Here is an 18,589-nt window from a genome sequence, read left to right as displayed (position 1 = left end):
GAGAGAGAGAGAGAGAGAGCGAGAGAGAGAGAGAGTGATCCTGCTCTGATTTCTGTCATTGATAGACTGTGACCTGGAAGGATAATTTGCCACAAATCCTTTCTTCCCCCAAGCTACTTTGGGCCAGTGTTTTACCACAGTCACAGACGACAGACCAGCACAGAGTCAGGGGTAGGGAGGATAACGTTTCCATAGTTCTCAGTTCTAAGAGTCTAAGGCAAAAATGACTTTGTAGACTTGGTTAAATGAGAGACCCCAAGATGAGAGATTATCTCAGACCACTCAGTAGACCTGATGGGATCACAAGGCTCTGTGGAAGAGCGACTGAACAAAAGATGTGGTAGGCAGGATGACAGATATCAAGGAGCAGCAACTGAGAGGCTGTGTCTGATCTGGAGATATTGGAAGGGCCATGAGGCTCGGGCCACGGTGGCCTCTAGAAGCTGGGATAAGAGGTGGAGTCTCCCTTTGAGGCCCAGGATTTGCCAGTCCTGATGGCACCTTCAGCTTTTTTTTGCTCACCGAGCCCCTTGATGGACTTTCAGTGATCAAGCCACACTTCTCTTTGTAGATAGTCTCCTACTGCAGAGTCCTCTGAGCAACTGTATCATATCAGTACCAGAGTCAGTGGTCACGGCAGATCACAGACAAAGGTCACACACGAAATGTATGCTCACACGCTGTACCAAACTGACACAGACTGGAAGTAGCTGGTTCTGTCGAACATATTACATATTTGTTCATGAAGTCTTCACAGTGCTAAGAGCTGGACATGCCCCTGCCCCTCTGCCATTCATATCCTGAAGTCACAGTAAGTGTATGTGTGTGTGTATGTGGGGGGGGGCATATCATTAGGAGGTAAGCTGGTCAGGGGACATTGCCTCTGTAAATGGAAGAGCTGGCCCTCCCTATCCAGTGATGGGGATGTTGTAAGGAGGTATCATTTATGCAGATGCAGACACCTGCTTGAATTTTCTAGGCACTGAGATCATGGACCTTCCAGCCTGCAGAACCTCAAGTAACAAATTCGCCCTGCTAATCAGCCACCATGGCAGCGGTCAGGGTGAACTGACAACTTGACAGAACCTATAATCATTCAAGAGGCGGGGCTCTGGGCACGCCTGTGGGGGCTACTCTTGATTAAGTTATCTGACCTGGGAGGTCTTCTCCATTGTGGCTGGAGCCATTCCCTAGGCAGGGGATCCAGACGGTACCAACTAGAGAAAGGGGGCTGGACATCGTGGGCACATTTATTCCTTGTGCTCTAGTTCCTTACTACAGATGTTGTATCATCAGTTGTTTCAAGCCCCTGCTGCTGTGATGTCCACCTCCCCATCCCCAATGATGGACAAAGTTAAACCTTTTACCTTAACTGGCTCTTGTCAGAGTTCTATCTATCTATCTATCTATCTATCTATCTATCTATCTATCTATCTATCTATCTATCTATCTATTTTCCAATAACAGCTTCAAAAAGAAACTAAGGCAGCTATCCAGACCATGACCCCTTGTCACAGCAAGCAGAAGGGACCCAGACAACCAATCCTTAATTAGATGCTACATTAACCGTGGCTTCTCATACATAAGTAAACTGAGGCACAGAAAACGTGGTACGGCAGGTGCTCTGTCTAGGGACAGGTGCTCTGCCCTCTCTTATTGTCCTTCCCTGCCTTAGAAACAAACAGGGCCATCTACCAGAATGTTTGAAGGGAAAGGCTCTAAGCTTCCTATGTTCCTCTCTGGGCGTCCAGGGAGAAATGGCAGAATCCAGCCATGACTTTCTCAACTCTTTCATGGGGCTGTAACTGTTCATGGGAGGACAGAGACGCCTCCGAGGAGCACCCTTACCTTGACCACAGAGAGCATGCCCTCGTTGGTCTGTGGGTTGGTGTGGATCTCGAAACTCTGTCCAGGATTTCCATTGATGATAGTGTAGGCGGCCCTCCAGGCTCCTGTGGTGGGGTCGTCTTTGTCTTCCACTGTCAAGTTGACAATGACTCCCACAGCTCCCTCTTCCACTGTGGCTTGAAACTGTAGACAAAGCAGGTGGCCGTAGTCAGTGTACTGAAATGTATCTAGCACACACCGATGACAGAGCTTACCTGTGTACACGACATAAAGAATGCTACACATATCATCTCATTTAATAACAAACAACACAGGAATTATGATCAAGAAGAAGCTGTGTTCCACAAATCAGCTTTCCCTGGGCTCAGGCAAGGCTGTGGGACAAACTTAGCTCAGGCAGGACATGGTGGAAGGATGTTGCCCGGTTAAAGAAGAGGTTGAGAAAACTGTACCCTCTTTTCAATTCTTTCTCCCTCTGCCTGGTGGAAAGCACACAGCCAGGAGTCCCCAGGGAGGATGGAGTCGCAGGATGAAGAAACTTGTGCCTTCAGTTTCTTATGGAGGGGGGCAACTAGGAACCAGGAGCACTTTTTTTTTTCTGAATTACTGTTGGATAAGAAGTGAGCTCCTGTGGAGTGTGAGCCATTGCATACATTGTTTTTCATGATTTACTATTAAGTGTGTATGTGTGCCTGTGGGTGTATGTTTAGATGGGTGTGGCCATGTGTGTAGAGGTAAGAGAACAGTCTTATCTGCCTTCCTTGGTGCCTTTGAGGCAGTGTCTCTCATTGGTTTAGGCTAGACTGACAAACCAGGGATCCCAAGGGATCCTCCTGTCTCAGCTTCACTGTCACTGGGATTATAAGTACCTGGCTGTCTTTTTAAATGAGGGTTTATAAGGATCCCATTTAGGGTCTCATGCTTGGGCCATAGTACCTTACTGAGTGAGCTATCTCTCCAGCCCTTATGTGTGTTGTTATTGCTGCTTTGCCTACCTCAAACTCATGATGACCTGATCAGCAGATCGCAGGTCTTAAGTAGAGGGCCTGAAGTTGGATCCATAATATTTGCCTCCCATCCTGCCCTGCCACACCCTGCCCCACTCTCTAATGAGGAGAATCAATCCTGCCCTGCCTAGTTTCTCTCCCATTGCCCACAAGACTAAAAGGCTATTTGCTAAGAAACACGGATGTTTGCAGCTGGGAGCCTTGGTTTTAATTGTACCACATCTCAGATACTTGTTGCATGTGGGTGTGTTGGGAATCAATCAATCCATGAAAAATGAGCATTCCCACCGACAGAGAATCTTACGCGCTATCAGAAGCATTTTGAGCTGGGGGAAAACATGAAGTATTGTTTTGGCGTTTACCTCTGACACACTCAGGTGGACAGTAATCTCTTTGCAAATATTTCATAAACAGGCACGACCAAGGAGCTGACAAGATGAGGAAATATCCAGGAATTTCAATTAGTAGCAGTGAGAATCCAGACACGGTAGGATGATGTCAAAAAGGCCTTGTGTTCAAAGAGGAGTAATTTGAGAGATGAGGTTTCGCAAACAGCCACTGATTCATTGACTTTTAAATCATTAATCAGGAGCCTTGATATTGAGGCTTGGTTTTGGGGGAGGGATGGGGCAGGGATGAAAACTAATTTGTCTACATCATCTGAGCAAACCTGGGCAGCTCATAAGATTCTGAGGATGTATACCAGTGTGGAACTCAGCTGCTGGAGAAGGACCATAGGGGATGCCGTCATATAGAAATGGCCCCAGTAGTAACTACTTTGACCCCATTCCTCTGATTCCTGTTTATGGAAAAGTTGCTACTATTCTTTTGTCCTTCAATTCCCAAAAGGAGACAAACATAACCGAAAACTAAATCAAAAACAAGAAACAGACAAACAAAAAAGCCAGAAACCAAAACCAAAACAACTTACAGGATTCCTGAGCCAGAAACCATGTTTGTGGCTCCAAGTCCTACCTGCACACTGGAGTTCCCTATGAGGTTTGATGATATTTCCTGGGTTCTATGCTCATTCAGTTGGTTAGGGCTAGACCAAAGACTCAAGAGGAAGCTCAGATAATTCTAATGCACAGACTAAGGTGAGAGGCACGAAGGGCTCAAGTCTAGGTGTGTCACCATCGGCCCTTGTGGATGGAGGAGGCAGCTGGTCTTGGTGTTAAGGGATGCCTTCAGAGAATCTGGGCTCAGTGGGGATGAGTGATGTCATCAACAACTCTGTCTGCTGTGTGTTCAGAATGGGCCGTGGTGACACCAGGCCTCCCTAATCCCTTCAGATTGCAGATGAAGATGAAGGAGAGGAGAAAGTAAAGGAAGGATTCTTTCCCAAGCCCTACCATCAGTCAAGGACCAGACCTTCTTATCTTGAGTTTTAGTAAGCTCTGGTTTCAATCAGTCTGTTGCTAAGGCCACGTAGGATCCATCACTCAGGTTACTCCTCTGGTATATCTACAGCAAGACACTGGAGTCCTGTCCCTCCTCATCGCTGTGGTCCTTGCTGTTCTCAGGATGCGGGCTCTTTAGGAAACTGGGATGTGCTATGGCCCGAACTCTCCAGTTAGGTAGACAAGGTGTTACGTCTAACACATAATCGAGAGGGTACCCAGGCAGAGCAGGTGAGTGTCTCATGGTCAAGAGGACACCACTATACAAATAATGGCTTGAGGTGGCCAGAGGCTTTGGCACCAGCTCCTCCCACGGTGCTCAGGACATGGAAGGGACTCAGGAGCCGCTTGTCAAGTAAGCGAATGGTTTTAAATACAGGAGGTGGGAGCAGAAGTGAGGGCTGAGAGAGAATGCAGAAGAGTTAAACCCCCGAGGGACTGAGGGACCGAGGGGCAGAGTCATTGGCTGACACCTGATGTTCTACTCGCCTGCATATTCTGGAAGCCAGAGTTGGACTGATCTCTCTCATTCCTTGGTGGCTTTTGTGGACTCTATGTGATGGCCAATTTTTAAAAAATATTTATTTATTTTATGTGAGTACACTGTAGCTGTCTTCAGACACACCAGAGGAGGGCATCAGACCCCATTACAGATGACTGTGAGCCACCATGTGGTTGCTGGGATTTGAACTCAGGACCTCTGGAAGAGCAGCCAGTGCTCTTAACCGCTGAGCCATCTTTCCAGCCCATGAGGGACTTTCTTAACCATACTACCTGAAACAGGAGGACACAGCCTCCACGGGTGACACTTCTTGGTGGTGGCTGACATAAAAGGACATGGAAGGAGGAGGAGGAGGCTTTTTGTCTGCTTGCCCTCTTCCTTGCTGGCGAGTTCCTCTATCCTGTTGCTAAGGGAGGCTCTTTCAGCCATTAAACCAGCCTCTCTGGGATTCCAATGTAGACGGAAGATCAGCTCTCTGGGAGCCCTCCATGATTCGTGTGTTAGACTGGGGCTCCCGAGCTATCCAGCCTCATGGACTGAACAGCAAGATTCGTCACCTTTTTGCAGGGGGACGGCCATGGGTGGGCCACCTGGACCAAACGCAGGCTAAAAACTCTTTTAGTATATATTATATATATTAAATGACTTATAGCCATGCTATCAGTCCTGGTCTGAATTTGCAGGCAAAGCTGAGCAAGGTAACCCAGACCTAGAAAGACAAACGTGGCATGTGCTCACTTATAAGTGGATATTAGCTGTTAAGTAAAGGATAATCACACTACAGTACATAGCTAAGTAACAAGGAGGGCTTGAGGGGAGGGAGAACACATGGATTTCCCTGGGGAAGGGAAATAGAATAGACTCTGTCAGTAGACCAGGGTGGTGTGTGTGTGTGTGTGTGTGTGTGTGTGTGTTGAAAGAGGTGACTGGAACAGGGGCCATTTAGAGAGCAATGTGGAAATCTAGTGCAGTGGAAACTTCCTGGAACCTATGAGGGTGGCTCTAGGGTCCCCTGGAGGGTGACTCCTAGTAATGATGGACACAGGAGCCCAAACCTGTCATCTTCTGTAACTGGGCAAGTCTCTACTGGTGGGACTGGGACACCAACTCAACAACAAACCTCCCGGACTTTCCTGCCTGCAGGGTGTGCTGGGGCAAGTGTGACTCAGAGCTTGTGGGTGTGGCCAACCAAGGACAGGTCTAACTTGAGGCTCAAGCCACAAGAGGGAGCCCATATCTGACACTGCCTGAATGGCCAGGAACTGGAAGCCAGATGGCCCAGAGACCAAGATTAGAACCAAATACGACTGATTTTTTTTTAAAAAAATGTCGGCGAAATGTTATCTAAAGATAGTCTGTTTTACTCATAGATTGGTGTCTAGACCAATCATCGTCAGAGAGTGCTCATCCAGCAACTGATGGGAGCAGATGCAGAAACCCACAGCCAAACATCAGTCACAGCTTAGAGAGAAAGTAGAAGCGTGGGCTGGCAAGATGGCTCAGCGGGTAAGAGCGCTGACTGCTCTTCCGAAGGTCCTGAGTTCAAATCCCAGCAACCACATGGTGGCTCACAACCATCTGTAATGGGATCTGACACCCTCTTCTGGTATATCTGAAGACAGCTACATTGTACTTATGTATAATAATAAGTAAATCTTTGGGTTGACTAGAGTGAGTGGTTCTAAAAAAATTTCAATTCCCAACAACCACATGAAGGCTCATACCATTTGTACAGCTACAGTGTACTCATATACATAAGTAAATAAATCTTAAAAAAAAAGAAAGTAGAAGAGTAGAAGAGGGTGGGAAGGATGATAGGAGTCACAGAAGTAGGACACCAGAAGAACATTGCCCAAAGGTTCAACTAAGCAAGACTCACAGTGGCTTGCAGACACAGAGGTGGCAGCCACAGAGCCAACATAGGTCGATGCTAGGTCCTCTGAATACATGCTGTGGTTTCTGTAGGATCTCTAACAGTAGGAGTAAGGGTGTCTCTGACTCTTTTGCCTGGTCTTGGAACCCTTTCCCTCATATTGGGTTGCTTCATCCAGTCTTGATATGAGGGCTTATGCCTAGTCTTACCACATCGTGTTATGTAGTGCTGGTTGACACCACTGGGAGGCCTGCTCTTTTCTTAAGGAAAACAGAGGAGCCGTGGATCTGGGGGAGAGGGGAGGTGGGGGGGAGGACGAGAGAAGTAGAAGGAGGGGGGGGTCTGTGGTCAGGATGTATTGTATGAGAGAATAATAAATGAGAGGTCTATTGATTCTTAAGTTTTGCCTTCATTGGGCTCTCCATAATTTTATGGCCTTTAAATATTACATTCTAGAGCTGGGCGTGGTGGTGCATGCCTTTAATCCCAGCACTCAGGAGGCAGAGGCAGGCGGATTTCTGAGTTCGAGGCCAGCCTGGTCTACAAAGTGAGTTCTAGGACAGCCAGGGCTATAAAGAGAAACCCTGTCTCGAAAAACCAAAAACAAAAAACCCAAAAAAACCAAAAAAACCATTCTATGGTCCGAGGAAATGAATTACAATTTTCCTTGATTCTCAAAGGCCCCTCCCCTTCGCAGGGCCTAGCATTAAAATCCAGTGGTGGCTGGTGGAGGGACAAGATCTGCTGCTCAGAACAAAACACAGTGAGTAGCATATGGTCAGGTTTGAAGATCTGACAGATGGACCAATGAGTTTATGAACTGATAAAGTCAATACATAAGTCACCCGTGTGTGAGACACGACTGCAACTTCTCTCACAACAGAGAGATTTCCATGCCTGTTGCACCTACTAAAGGGGCTGCCATAGGACACCATGTTAATGTGTGCAATCCATATGAAACGGGGGAGAGAGGTGTCCTAGAAATTCCCAGGAGCATGTACTGTGGACCTCACAAGCTCTATTTTGTCTTCTTGTTTTGTTTTTGTTTTGAGACAGGGTTTCTCTGGGTAGCGTTGGCTGTCCTAGAACTCTCTTTATAGACTAACCTAACCTGAACTCAGAGAAATCCACCTGCCACCCAAGTGTTGGAGTTAAAGATGTGTGCCAACACTCTTAGCCTTACATGTTCTTAGAGATAGCTACATTTACCCATCATCTGCCCATGTACCTATGCATCCATGCATCTGTCCATCTATCCATTTATCCATCCATCATCCATCCACTCACCCATTCATCCATCATCCATGTATCCATCTACCCATCATCCATCTATCCATCCACCCACCCATCCATCATCCATGCATCCATCCATTCATGCATCCATCCATGTATCCATTTATCCATTCATCCATCTGTCCATCCATCCATCAATGGACAAATGCATCCATTTATCCATCCATCCATCCATCCATCCATCCATCCATCCATCCATCCATCCTTCATTCATCTTCCATCCATCTTTTGTCTAACTACTCAACTTCCATCCATTTAACATCCATATATTTAGTAATTCAATTGTCCGTTTCTCCAACTACCCATTTGTCCATCTTTTATTTATCCTTCATTCACCAATTCACCCTCTACCTTTATCCATCCATCCATTCATCCATTCATCCATCCATTCTTCTATCTGAGCAGATATAGTGTATTTTATAGTGGATTTATAGAACAGAAAGAGAAGCAGATAGAAAAGAAATGTATAACTACAAAAGGATGTTCACTGCTCCAAGAAAAGGGGCATAGATCTAGGAGAGCCTGCAGCATTGTGCTGGTGGGGGCGGGTACCCGTACCAGTTTGAGGAAGCGCATGGGAAAGAACCCCCCAGAAAGTGAAAGAAGAGAAACCTGACTGAGGTAAAGAGAACAAAAGCATTCACTACTGGCACCCGAAAGAGCAGGGGCAAAGACCAGGCCACCGGAGAGGCTGAGAAGGCCAGAGGAAGGAAGGAGGGTGTGGGCAGAACACAGGGGCTCCATTGAGAATGGCTTCACAATGGGCCGAGGAGCATTGTTGGTAGAGTTCGATGGTGTGGTGTGCTGGGAGCTAGAGAAAGGCGTTTAGATTTGCCTAGAAACAGTCAAGAAACTGGGTTATGTTCAAATACTCCTGAGAGAATAATGAAAAAAAAATAAAAATCTTTAAATATATAAAAAAAACATTCCAACACAGTTATTATACTCTTTGTTAAGACTATTATCTGATTCTTGCATAACCGTGAAGCCAGTTTCCTCAAGCATCCATTTAGAAACTCATTACTGCTTAATTAAATACTCATTCTATTAATTCTATTCAATGTTTTAACCCCATTATGTAATTCAAGAATGGGAAAATTAAATAGATTAAAATGAAATAGTACCATTTTACATTTCTATAGCCATGTTCACTTTTGTGATTTAAAAACAATAGATAGGCATTAATTTACCAAAGCAGAGCTGCAGTAGTTATGGATTGTAACATCACTTCTTTTAATTAGAAAAAAAAATAGATAAAGTTATTTTTCTGTTAAACTGTGTAGCAAATCAAACACCAGATGTAAAACACAGTTTTGTACAACCAGTGTGGGCCGGTGGCTCGGTGGTTTGGGACCATGCCTGGAAGTCTGTAAGCTCATTGAGTTCTGAACTGAAATGTTTTACCCTTTTTCTTTGGAAAGTGGGTGAGTTTTTCAATGACCATCAAAATGAGGTTGAGTTGGCCATGGAGATCCTCATTAGGAAGATGGGGGCTTGGGTTATTTTAATTTTAATTTATTTTTGTGTGTGGCTACAAGTGCACATGAGTATGGAGGCCAGAAGCCAATGTCAGGTGTTGTAGTGGTTTGAATGAAAATGTCCCCATAGGCACGTAAGGGGTAGCACCATTAGGGGATGTGGCCTTGTTGAAGTAGGTGTGACCTTGTTGGAAGAAGTGTGTCCCTGTAGGGGTGGGGCTTTGAGATTTCAGATGCTTAAGCCAGACACATTCTGTCTGTCTGTCTATCTGTCTGTCTGTCTGTCTCTCTTCCTGCTGCCATCAGATCTGGACGTAGAACTCTCAGCTGCCTCTTTGCACCATGTCTGCCTAACCCATGCTTCACATCATGATGATTAAAGAACTAAATTTCTGAACTAAGCCAACCCCAATGAAATACTTTTCCTTTGTAAGAGTTACCATGGTCACCGTGTCTCTTCATAGCAATAGAAACCCTGACTAAGACTACGATGGGTGTCTTCCTTCATCGCTCTCCACTGTATTTTTTTTTGAACATTCTAAACCTAGAGCTCCTTTCTTCCCCCCAGGCTTCTTCCCAGGGACTTGAATTTAATACATACAGAATGGCTGCTTCCCCTGCCCCTCCCCACTAGAATGGTCAGTCTGCATGTTAGCCTGGAGAGCAATGCCCGGCTCACTTCCCGCCTGGAAAGCTGCAGGTCAGCAGGAAGCAAGAGCAGAGGCGGCTCAGGGTCTTGCCTGATCCTACAGAGAACGGACTGTTTAGAGTGCTGACGTTGAACTTGGAAAGCTGCCACTCGCTCATTTGAGCCTTGGCTTTGCAAAATTAAAAGATAAAGTATCAGGGATCGCTCTAATCCTTATTTATTTCCAAGGATAAAGAGGCAAGGTAAAGTCTGCGAGAAATCTAACTAGCAAACATGTTCATGACTTTGTATTTACATAAAGGATATGGCTTCCTGGAGGAACCTAATCTCGAGCTCAGAGTGGAACGGGTAAAGACTGTGATTATTATAAATACGATAGACTGCACTGAAAGAGCCTGGCACGTCGCATAGTGTATATAGTAACAGGTGTGATGGTAAGTTTAAGATGTCAACCTGGAACCACCTGAAAAGAGAGTTTTAACTGAAGGATCATCTAGGTTAGGTTGGCATGTGGGCCTGGCTGAAGGGTATTGTCTTGATTATTGATGTGGAAGAACCCACCCTGAATGTGGGTGTCATCTGGGCCTTGGACGATCTAAGACTGAAAGAAGCCAGCTGAGCATGCGCAGGCAAATGGCAGCATGGCTACGCCAGTTGAGCATGCGCAGACCGTCAACGGCATGGGTATACACACTACTCTAAATGCTTGCCCGTGGACACAGTACCTTAAGCTCCTGCCTTGACTTCCCCACGACAGTGGACTGTAACCTGGAATAACAGACCAAATAAATTCCTTTCCTCCCCTAAGCTGCTTTTATCAGAGCATCTGTCATGGGAATAGACACTAGGACAGGGGATTAGAATTTGTTAGCATTGATAACAAGGGCAGAGTATGCTATGTAACATACAAATTCTTCATAATAAATTGGACAGGGTGGTTCAGCCCTACCGTGACACTTCATTCTTCCCGTAGTCTACTTTATAATGAAGTTACATGCATATGCATCTTGTTTCTCTCTGTGCATGCGAACAAAGCTTTGTTCTTAGTGATGTTTATCCAACACTCACAGACATGCTAATCCTTGCTGGATTCTAACAACAGACCCTCCATTGCCTGGGGCTAATGATGATGACCTACATTGTAAGCTACCTGGATTTCTTCTGCCTGTAATCAGCAGCCAATGTAGGATGGAGAAGTGCAAGGATTCATCTTAACAAGTATCCACCGACTGTCCATTGCATGCTGAGGGTTCTGCCGGAAACACTGCCTTAAATGAGTGGGACCATGTCCCTGGGCACTGCTTGCTTCATGTATTTTACACACAAGGCTATTTGCTATCTATAAATTCTGAAAAAACTGTTCTCTACTGTCATAACTGTGGATAATTCTTATTCTAGATGTGTTTTATGTTGTATCTAATGATCATTGTGGTAAACACTGGGTCATTTATGTATTGCATGTGAAAAATAATGAATCTTGACCCCTAACTCATACTACAGACAAAAGACAAAATAAAACTATGTACCTTTGCATAAATAGCTATTATATAAAACAGAACATATAGTTATATGTATATTTTTCTAAATAAAGGCCATTTTATCTTTCAACACCCTTTGGCTTTCCCTCAGAAATGATTGACAATACATCAGAAAATATTGTGGTAGAGCTGGAAAGACAGCTGATCAGTAAAGTGATTGTCACACAAGCATGAAAATTTGAGTCAGATCACCAGCACACATGTCAAAAAGCTTGGTGGTATGTGTCTGTAATCTCAGCATGTGTGTGCACGTATATGTGTGTATATGTGTGTATGTATGTATGTTTGCATGTGCATATGAGTGTATGTATGTGCATATGTTTATATGTATGTGTATATATGTATTATATGTGTGTATATGTGTGTGTATGAGTGTGTATATGTGTGTGTTTTGTGACAGAATGATCTTTGGGTTTTAGTAGGAGACTCTATCTAAAATGTGTATATGTGTGTATGTATGTGTGTGTGCATATGTGCATGTGTGTGTATATGTGTGTATATGTATGTGTGTCTGTGCATGTGTGAATGTGTATAGGTGCATGTGTGTATGTACATGTGTGTCTGTGCATGTGTCTACATGTATATGTGCATATGTGCATGTGTGTATGTATGCTTGTATGTGTATAGGTATGTGTATATGTGTATATGTTTGTATGTGTGTATATTTGTGTGTATATATGTGTTGTATATATGTATATGTGTGCATGAGTGTATGGGTGTATGTGCGTGTTTTGTGACTGAATGATCTCTGGGCTTTAGTAAGAGACTCTAAAAAATAAAAATCAAGCACCTGCATGTACGAGTACACGCCCCCCCCATGAATGCACCCATATACATGTATGAATTATAACTTAGAGAAATACACATTTTTGAGCATCTGAGCCTGGTCTGGCCATTTTCCCTCCATTTGCACTGACTTATCAGAGAAATCCATTATGCACAGGGAAGCCAGTGAATGGAGAGAGATACTGAGAGGAAAAACTAGATGGGCTTTTGTTCCAAGACAGCTTAGGAAATGTTCTATTGCTGGCTGATCTCCAAGCCCTGCTTCCCTTCCTATGAGCTGTTTCTGTGGCCATCATCAGTGTTGTCTTCGCCCCAGCCTCCTCCTGTGGGCTTCTCTGCCCTCAACAATGTGGCCACAATGGACACTGCCTGGTAGATGTTCAGAGGACTCACTGTGTAAGGTACACCTGACAGTGGCTGGAGTCCCACAGATGTTTTCTCTTTTCTCTTTGGAATCTTATTAAAGGTCATTTTCACTTTCTAAAAGGCAGATGGAATAATGAGCTCCAAGAGCCTGCCTCCCGGGTCAGTGACTAACTCATGTCTGGTAGATCATCCATGTGACCGCCCCTCCCTGCTGCATCCACATCTCTAAAAGATGAACTTTTCTGAAGGAAACACAATTAAAATCCTTTCCTGATTTCCACTAGACACTAAATTCTACCAGAAACTATTCTGTTTCTCTCCTGTACCAGTGCTTCTATGCAAGTTTTAAAACACTGTGTATGTGTGTGTGTGTGTGTGTGTGTGTGTGTGTGTGTGTGTGTGTGCATGCACACACCTTAACATGCCATAAAGGCTGTGTGGACATTACAGGACAACCTTCTGGAGTCCATTCTCTCCTTCTACCATGAGAGACCTCATGTAGAACTCAGGCCATCAGTTTTGGTGGCAGGCACCTTTACCCACTGACTCATCTTGTTAGCCCTGTAACCTAGTTTACATATGTGCATATTGAGGGATATATGAACATTTTTTTGGGGGGGGGGTGCAAAGCAGTTATGAGTAGAAGAAGCTAAAGAAGCCATAGTCTATGGGATTTTACCTCTGCCATCCCGCAGACACAAAAACTGTCAGGACTGGAAAAAACTAGTTTTTTCCCCCCTGGTTAGAAAAATCTCAAATAACAGTTTTTTCCCCTTTACAAAACAAAATGAACACAGCATCAGAAGACCATCAGGAAACCTAAGCAGTTGGATTTCAAATTGTGTTCAGTGGAGCCTGCTTGTGAGGTAGACCAGATATCCTACCTGCACAGCCAGGGTTTCCCTCTAAATAAAAACCATGGAAACTGCCCCGGGAGCCATTAATTATGCTTTGTTTGTTACAGCTCCTGCCTAAGATCTTTCTTGGAAAAAAATTTGTTGCTAAAAAAGAAATCTGAAGATCATTGTCTCAGGCAGCAAATATTAAACAGCAAACAGTGGATGAAAAAATAAAATTAGAAAAAGGACCACAGAACAAATACACCTTGTTCTTCCTGCCCCTCTCATTTAAAGGCTACACTGGGCATCCTGTTTCCAGGGACATGAGCACCTCTTTCAGTTCAGGTATTTGGTGTGTGTGTGTGTGTGTGTGTGTGTGTGTGTGTGTGTGTGAGAATCTGGAGTAGGTAGAAGGGGACATGGAAACCTGTGAATACAACACTCATATATGGAATTCTCAATTTTAATTTATTTAAATTAAAAAGTTAAATGGGTCTGGAGAGATGGCTCAGTAGTTAAATACTGGCTGCTCTTGCAAGGAACCTAGCACCCACATGCAGGCCCACAAACATCTATAATTTCAGGTTCAGGGGATCTGATGCCCTCTTCTGGTTTCTGTAGGTACTGCATGTACATGGTTCACAGACATTAAACAAAACACCCAAACACATAAAAATAAGTAAAACTTAAGAAGTAATAAAAATGAAAGGAAATATAAAAACAAATTTGTTCTTTTAACAAGATAAAGGAAATTGAAAAGAAATTAATTTTGAAAAGAAAGCAATTTTCTGTAGAGATCTTCATTTGGCACCAACTTAAGTGTAGATGGAGAACGGGTATTTAAATAATTATATCACACATATATATTTATATATTTATTTATACATGTGTGTGTTTGTGTGCATGCTGCACATGCCATGGTGTATTAGCAGTATCCAGAGGCAACTAGTAGGGGTTGGTTTTCTCCTTTCATCTTATAGGACCTGGGTATTGAACCTGGGTTGTCAGGCTTAGCAGCAGGCCCCTTCACCTACTGAGTTGCCTCATCAGCTCTCTTTCAGGGATAACAATATGGCTTTCCCCAACTACTTTGGAGTTTGGGTCATATAGTTTTTCATGGACAGGAGGAACGGATTCTGCTTGGCCTCTACCTGTGGGCAAATTCACAACTTTCTGTGTTTCCTTTAACTAAGATGTAGAGGTCAGAAAAGTCACGTTGTGTGTATTTGTGTCAACATGTGGGTGCCCGTTTGTGTGGTGTATGTGTGTATTTATGTTCACATGAGTGCTTGTGATGGAATGTGTGCATGTGTGTCCATATATGAGTGTCTGTGATGTGTGTGTGTGTGTACATATGTGGGTGCTCCACTATGTTCATAGCGCCCTTATTTGGGATAGCTAGAAGCTGGAAACAACCCCAATGTCCCACAATGGAAAAATAGATACAGAAAATGTGGTTCATTCCCACAATGGAATACTATGTAGCTATTAAGAATGAGGACATCATGAGTTCTGCAGGCAAATGGATAGAACTAGAAAATATCATCCTGAGTGAGGTATCTCAGACCCAAAAGGATATGCATGGTATGCACTCACTAATAAAGTGGATATTAGCCAAAAAAATCCAAAAAATACAGAATACCCTGGATACGATCCACAGAACTCAAGATGGTTAACAAGCCGAAGGGTCCAAGTGGGGATGCCTCAATCTCACTTGGGAGGGAGAAGAAAGCAATCACGGGGGCAGAGGGAGGGAGGGACCTGGGTGGGAGAAGGGACATGGAGGGGAAAAGGAAACATGATCAGGTATTGGAGGTGGGGGGACAGGAGTGAAGCCCTGAGGGTCAGCAGAAAGAATGGAAGCAAGCAACCTCAGGAGGCAGGAGGTGGGGGTCCCTCTAGAATGGTCCAGAGACCTGGGAGATGAGAGATGCTCAGGACTCAAAGGGAGGGGCCTTAAATGAAATGCCCAACAGTGGGGAGAGGGAACTTGTAGAGTCCACCTCCAGTAGAAAGACAGGACATCATGTGGAGCGATGGGGTTGCTATCCCACAGTCAAAAACTCTGACTCAGAATCGTTCCTGTCTAAAAGAACTACAGGGACAAAAATGGAGAAGAGACTGAGGGAAAGGGGATCCAGTGACTGGTCCAAATTGGGATCCAGCTTAAGGGGAGGCTCCAAGGCCTGACACTATTACTGATGTTACAGTGTGCTTACAAATAGGAGTCTAGCACGGCTGTCCCCCCACCTCACCCCCAGAGGCCCAACAAGCACCTGAATGAGTCAGAGGCAGATAGTTAATACCCAACCAATGGACAGAAGCCAGGGACCCCTGTGATCGAATTAGGGAAAGGCTGGAAGAAACTAAGGAGGAGGGTGACTCCATAGGAAGTCTGTAGTCTCAACTAGCCTGGACCCCCTGAGATCTCTCAGACTCTGAGCCACCAACCAGGCAGCATACACTCGCTGGTACAAGGCCCCCAACACATACACAGCAGAGGATTGCCTGATCTGGCCTCAGTGAGAGAAGATGCACCTAACCCTCAAGAGACTTGAGGCCCCAGGGAGTGGGGGAGGGCTGGTGGTGGTGGGGTCAAGGAGATGGGTCCTCAGGGGGACTGCATGTATATAGTCTTTAGACCTAGTGCTGTGGGTTTTTACCACCAGGTTTACTGAGGTATAATTTATGTACTGTAGACTCTACCACTTACGTCATACAGTGGAATGAATTTTCATGATGCTCAGACTTTTACAACCACCCAGTGTGGTGGTGGACGCCTTTAATCCCAGCACTCAGGAGGCAGAGGCAGGTGGATCTCAGTGAGCTCATAGGCCAGTCTGGTCTACATAGAAATTTCCAGGCTAGCCAGAGAAACACAGTGAGACCTGGCCTGAAAACAAAACAAAACAAAACAAAACAAAACAATCCCCCAAACAAAAAAACCCCTCAAACCCCAAAACAACAACAAAATCACTACCACCAACCAAGTGAACAACCAAAACAGATACACACCACTTCCTTAGTCAACTTTAGAACATTCTCATCTCCTTGTAAAATTATCCATGTCCACCATCCCCTAACTCAAATCCCTCTCCTCCAGCAGAAGCCCACCCGCCTCCTGTCTCGGTTTACCTCCAATGGGCTACAGAGTGTTGCTTTGTGTGCCTGGTTTCTTGTATTTTTGGAGTGTCCCCAGGTTGTCAAACAGGTTCATGCTTGACCAGAGGGTCCTCCATCAGACACAATGAGGTGTTTTATCCACACTTGGATGCGGGTTTCTCATCTCAGCATCTACCTCTAAGCCACGCGTGTTCCTTCCGTGGGATACCAAGCAGCAGAATGGTTGTGTGTGTGCCGACTCCGTGCGAGAAGGGGTGTAGATCTGGGCCATTGTAGGCACACACACACACACACAGCCCCCTGCCTCACCTTCCATGTGGGTGGAGATGCATGCTCTTGGCTGGTTCCCTGAGCTGCTGTCTCAGCTTCCACAGAAGACGATCTCTGAAGCCCCCCTTTCCACGGCACGAAGGACGGGAACCGCGGAGGGGGCCTCTTAGGTCTCAGTTTTTATGGGGTACTGATCGGGTTACTGAAAGCTCTGAAAGGGTCCCCAGTGCCCGTGGTGCCAGTCCCCTGCTTGCACTGACAGCCATCGAAGCTAGGGATCTTTAATCTCCCGGGCCACGGGGAACCGACACACTTGGTTAGGCTCCTGATGCCAACACCCTGTACAAATAAGGACAAGAGAAACCTCTGCTCCTATTATGAGAGATTTGTACAGATTTACACTGGGAACTGATTTGCAGCTTCTAATTTGTATTTAAACTCCCCCGAATGCCTCAGCCTGAAATCCATTGTCTCTGCACTGTTGGTTCCTATTTCCACTTGCTCTCACGGGCCCAGTTGTAATTCCCACCGGCACAGCCACAGGCTTCTTCCTGAGTGGCTCACACACTTCCCGAGAACATCCGAATCCCACGGGAAGAAGAGATGGCTGGGCATTGTCCCCTTGGGGACTGGGTACCACAAGAGAAGGAGGACTGGCTGAACATTTCTCCCTCATTTCTGGGCTCTGATCCTGGGGTAGCTGTATAGAGTACAGGTCTATGGGGAAAGAGGGTCCCAGGGACACTTGTTATTTGGAAAGAGACCAGCGAGAAAACCGACTGTGTTTATTGTCACGAGATGGTCTATCTCCTTAGCTGGCTGTTTGCCTAATGTCTTCTGTGAGTCAGGTTTTTTTTTTCCTGTGGTATATGAATGTGTTGATGTATGAGTACATGCATGTGTTGGTGTGTCTGTGTGTGCACATGTGTGTGTGTGTGCATGTGTGTGTGTGCATGTGTGGGCATCAGGCACCATCCTGTCTCTGTCCCCCAGTGCCACTGTGTCTGGATTTTTGTGGGGGTTCTGGGGATCCAAGCTCAGGTTCCCATGTTTTCACAGCAAACCCTTTATTCGCTGAGCTATCTGCATAGCTGAGTCTCAATTTTTCATTGGGAAAATGGGACTAATGAACAGAATTGAACTTACTGGGTTAGAGCAATCATCAAAAGGATGATTTACAAGATACCCAGATGAATGTCGAGCACACAGTATACGCTGTCTAGCACACACTGTTGCCTAAAGCACAGAGAAGATGGGCAAAGAAGCCATGACTGTCACAGGGAATGTCATCCTGAGGAACAGGAATAGAGAGACAGCTTTTGTTCTACAGTAGCTTGTCTCTCCCAGGTCTGTATCTCCATCGACAGAGCCACTCTCTTGGCTCTTGAGTCACTGAGAGTTTATGTCTCTTGTAGCCACAAATGTCCCAACCAGTAATTTTTAATTTCCTAATTGCCCCTTAACCAAGGGAAGGCCTCTCAGACTCACCTTCCTGGTATTTGGGGCTGGGGATCACTCAGTGATTCTTGGGGTCCTGGGGCTGTGAGACGGGGAAGCCTTGCGGCAATGTAAACATATATATATATATATATATATATATATATATATATATATATA

The 18,589-nt window shown here is 45.2% G+C and overlaps 1 protein-coding gene across 1 annotated transcript in view; it reads right to left on the bottom strand.

The window, feature by feature from the left end:
- The window catches only part of Cdh13 (cadherin 13), a 1,027,905-nt gene that overhangs the window by 87,138 nt on the left and 922,178 nt on the right, over positions 1 to 18,589 (bottom strand). Inside the window, exon 9 of the mRNA XM_021220018.2 lies at positions 1,849 to 2,031. Coding sequence (XP_021075677.1) covers positions 1,849 to 2,031 — 183 coding nt within the window. The remainder of the gene's footprint in view (positions 1 to 1,848; positions 2,032 to 18,589) is intronic.

Source organism: Mus pahari, chromosome 20 (genome assembly GCF_900095145.1).
Source record: "Mus pahari chromosome 20, PAHARI_EIJ_v1.1, whole genome shotgun sequence".
In the NCBI taxonomy this organism is placed as follows: domain Eukaryota; kingdom Metazoa; phylum Chordata; class Mammalia; order Rodentia; family Muridae; genus Mus; species Mus pahari.
This window is presented reverse-complemented; position numbering and strand designations above follow the sequence as displayed.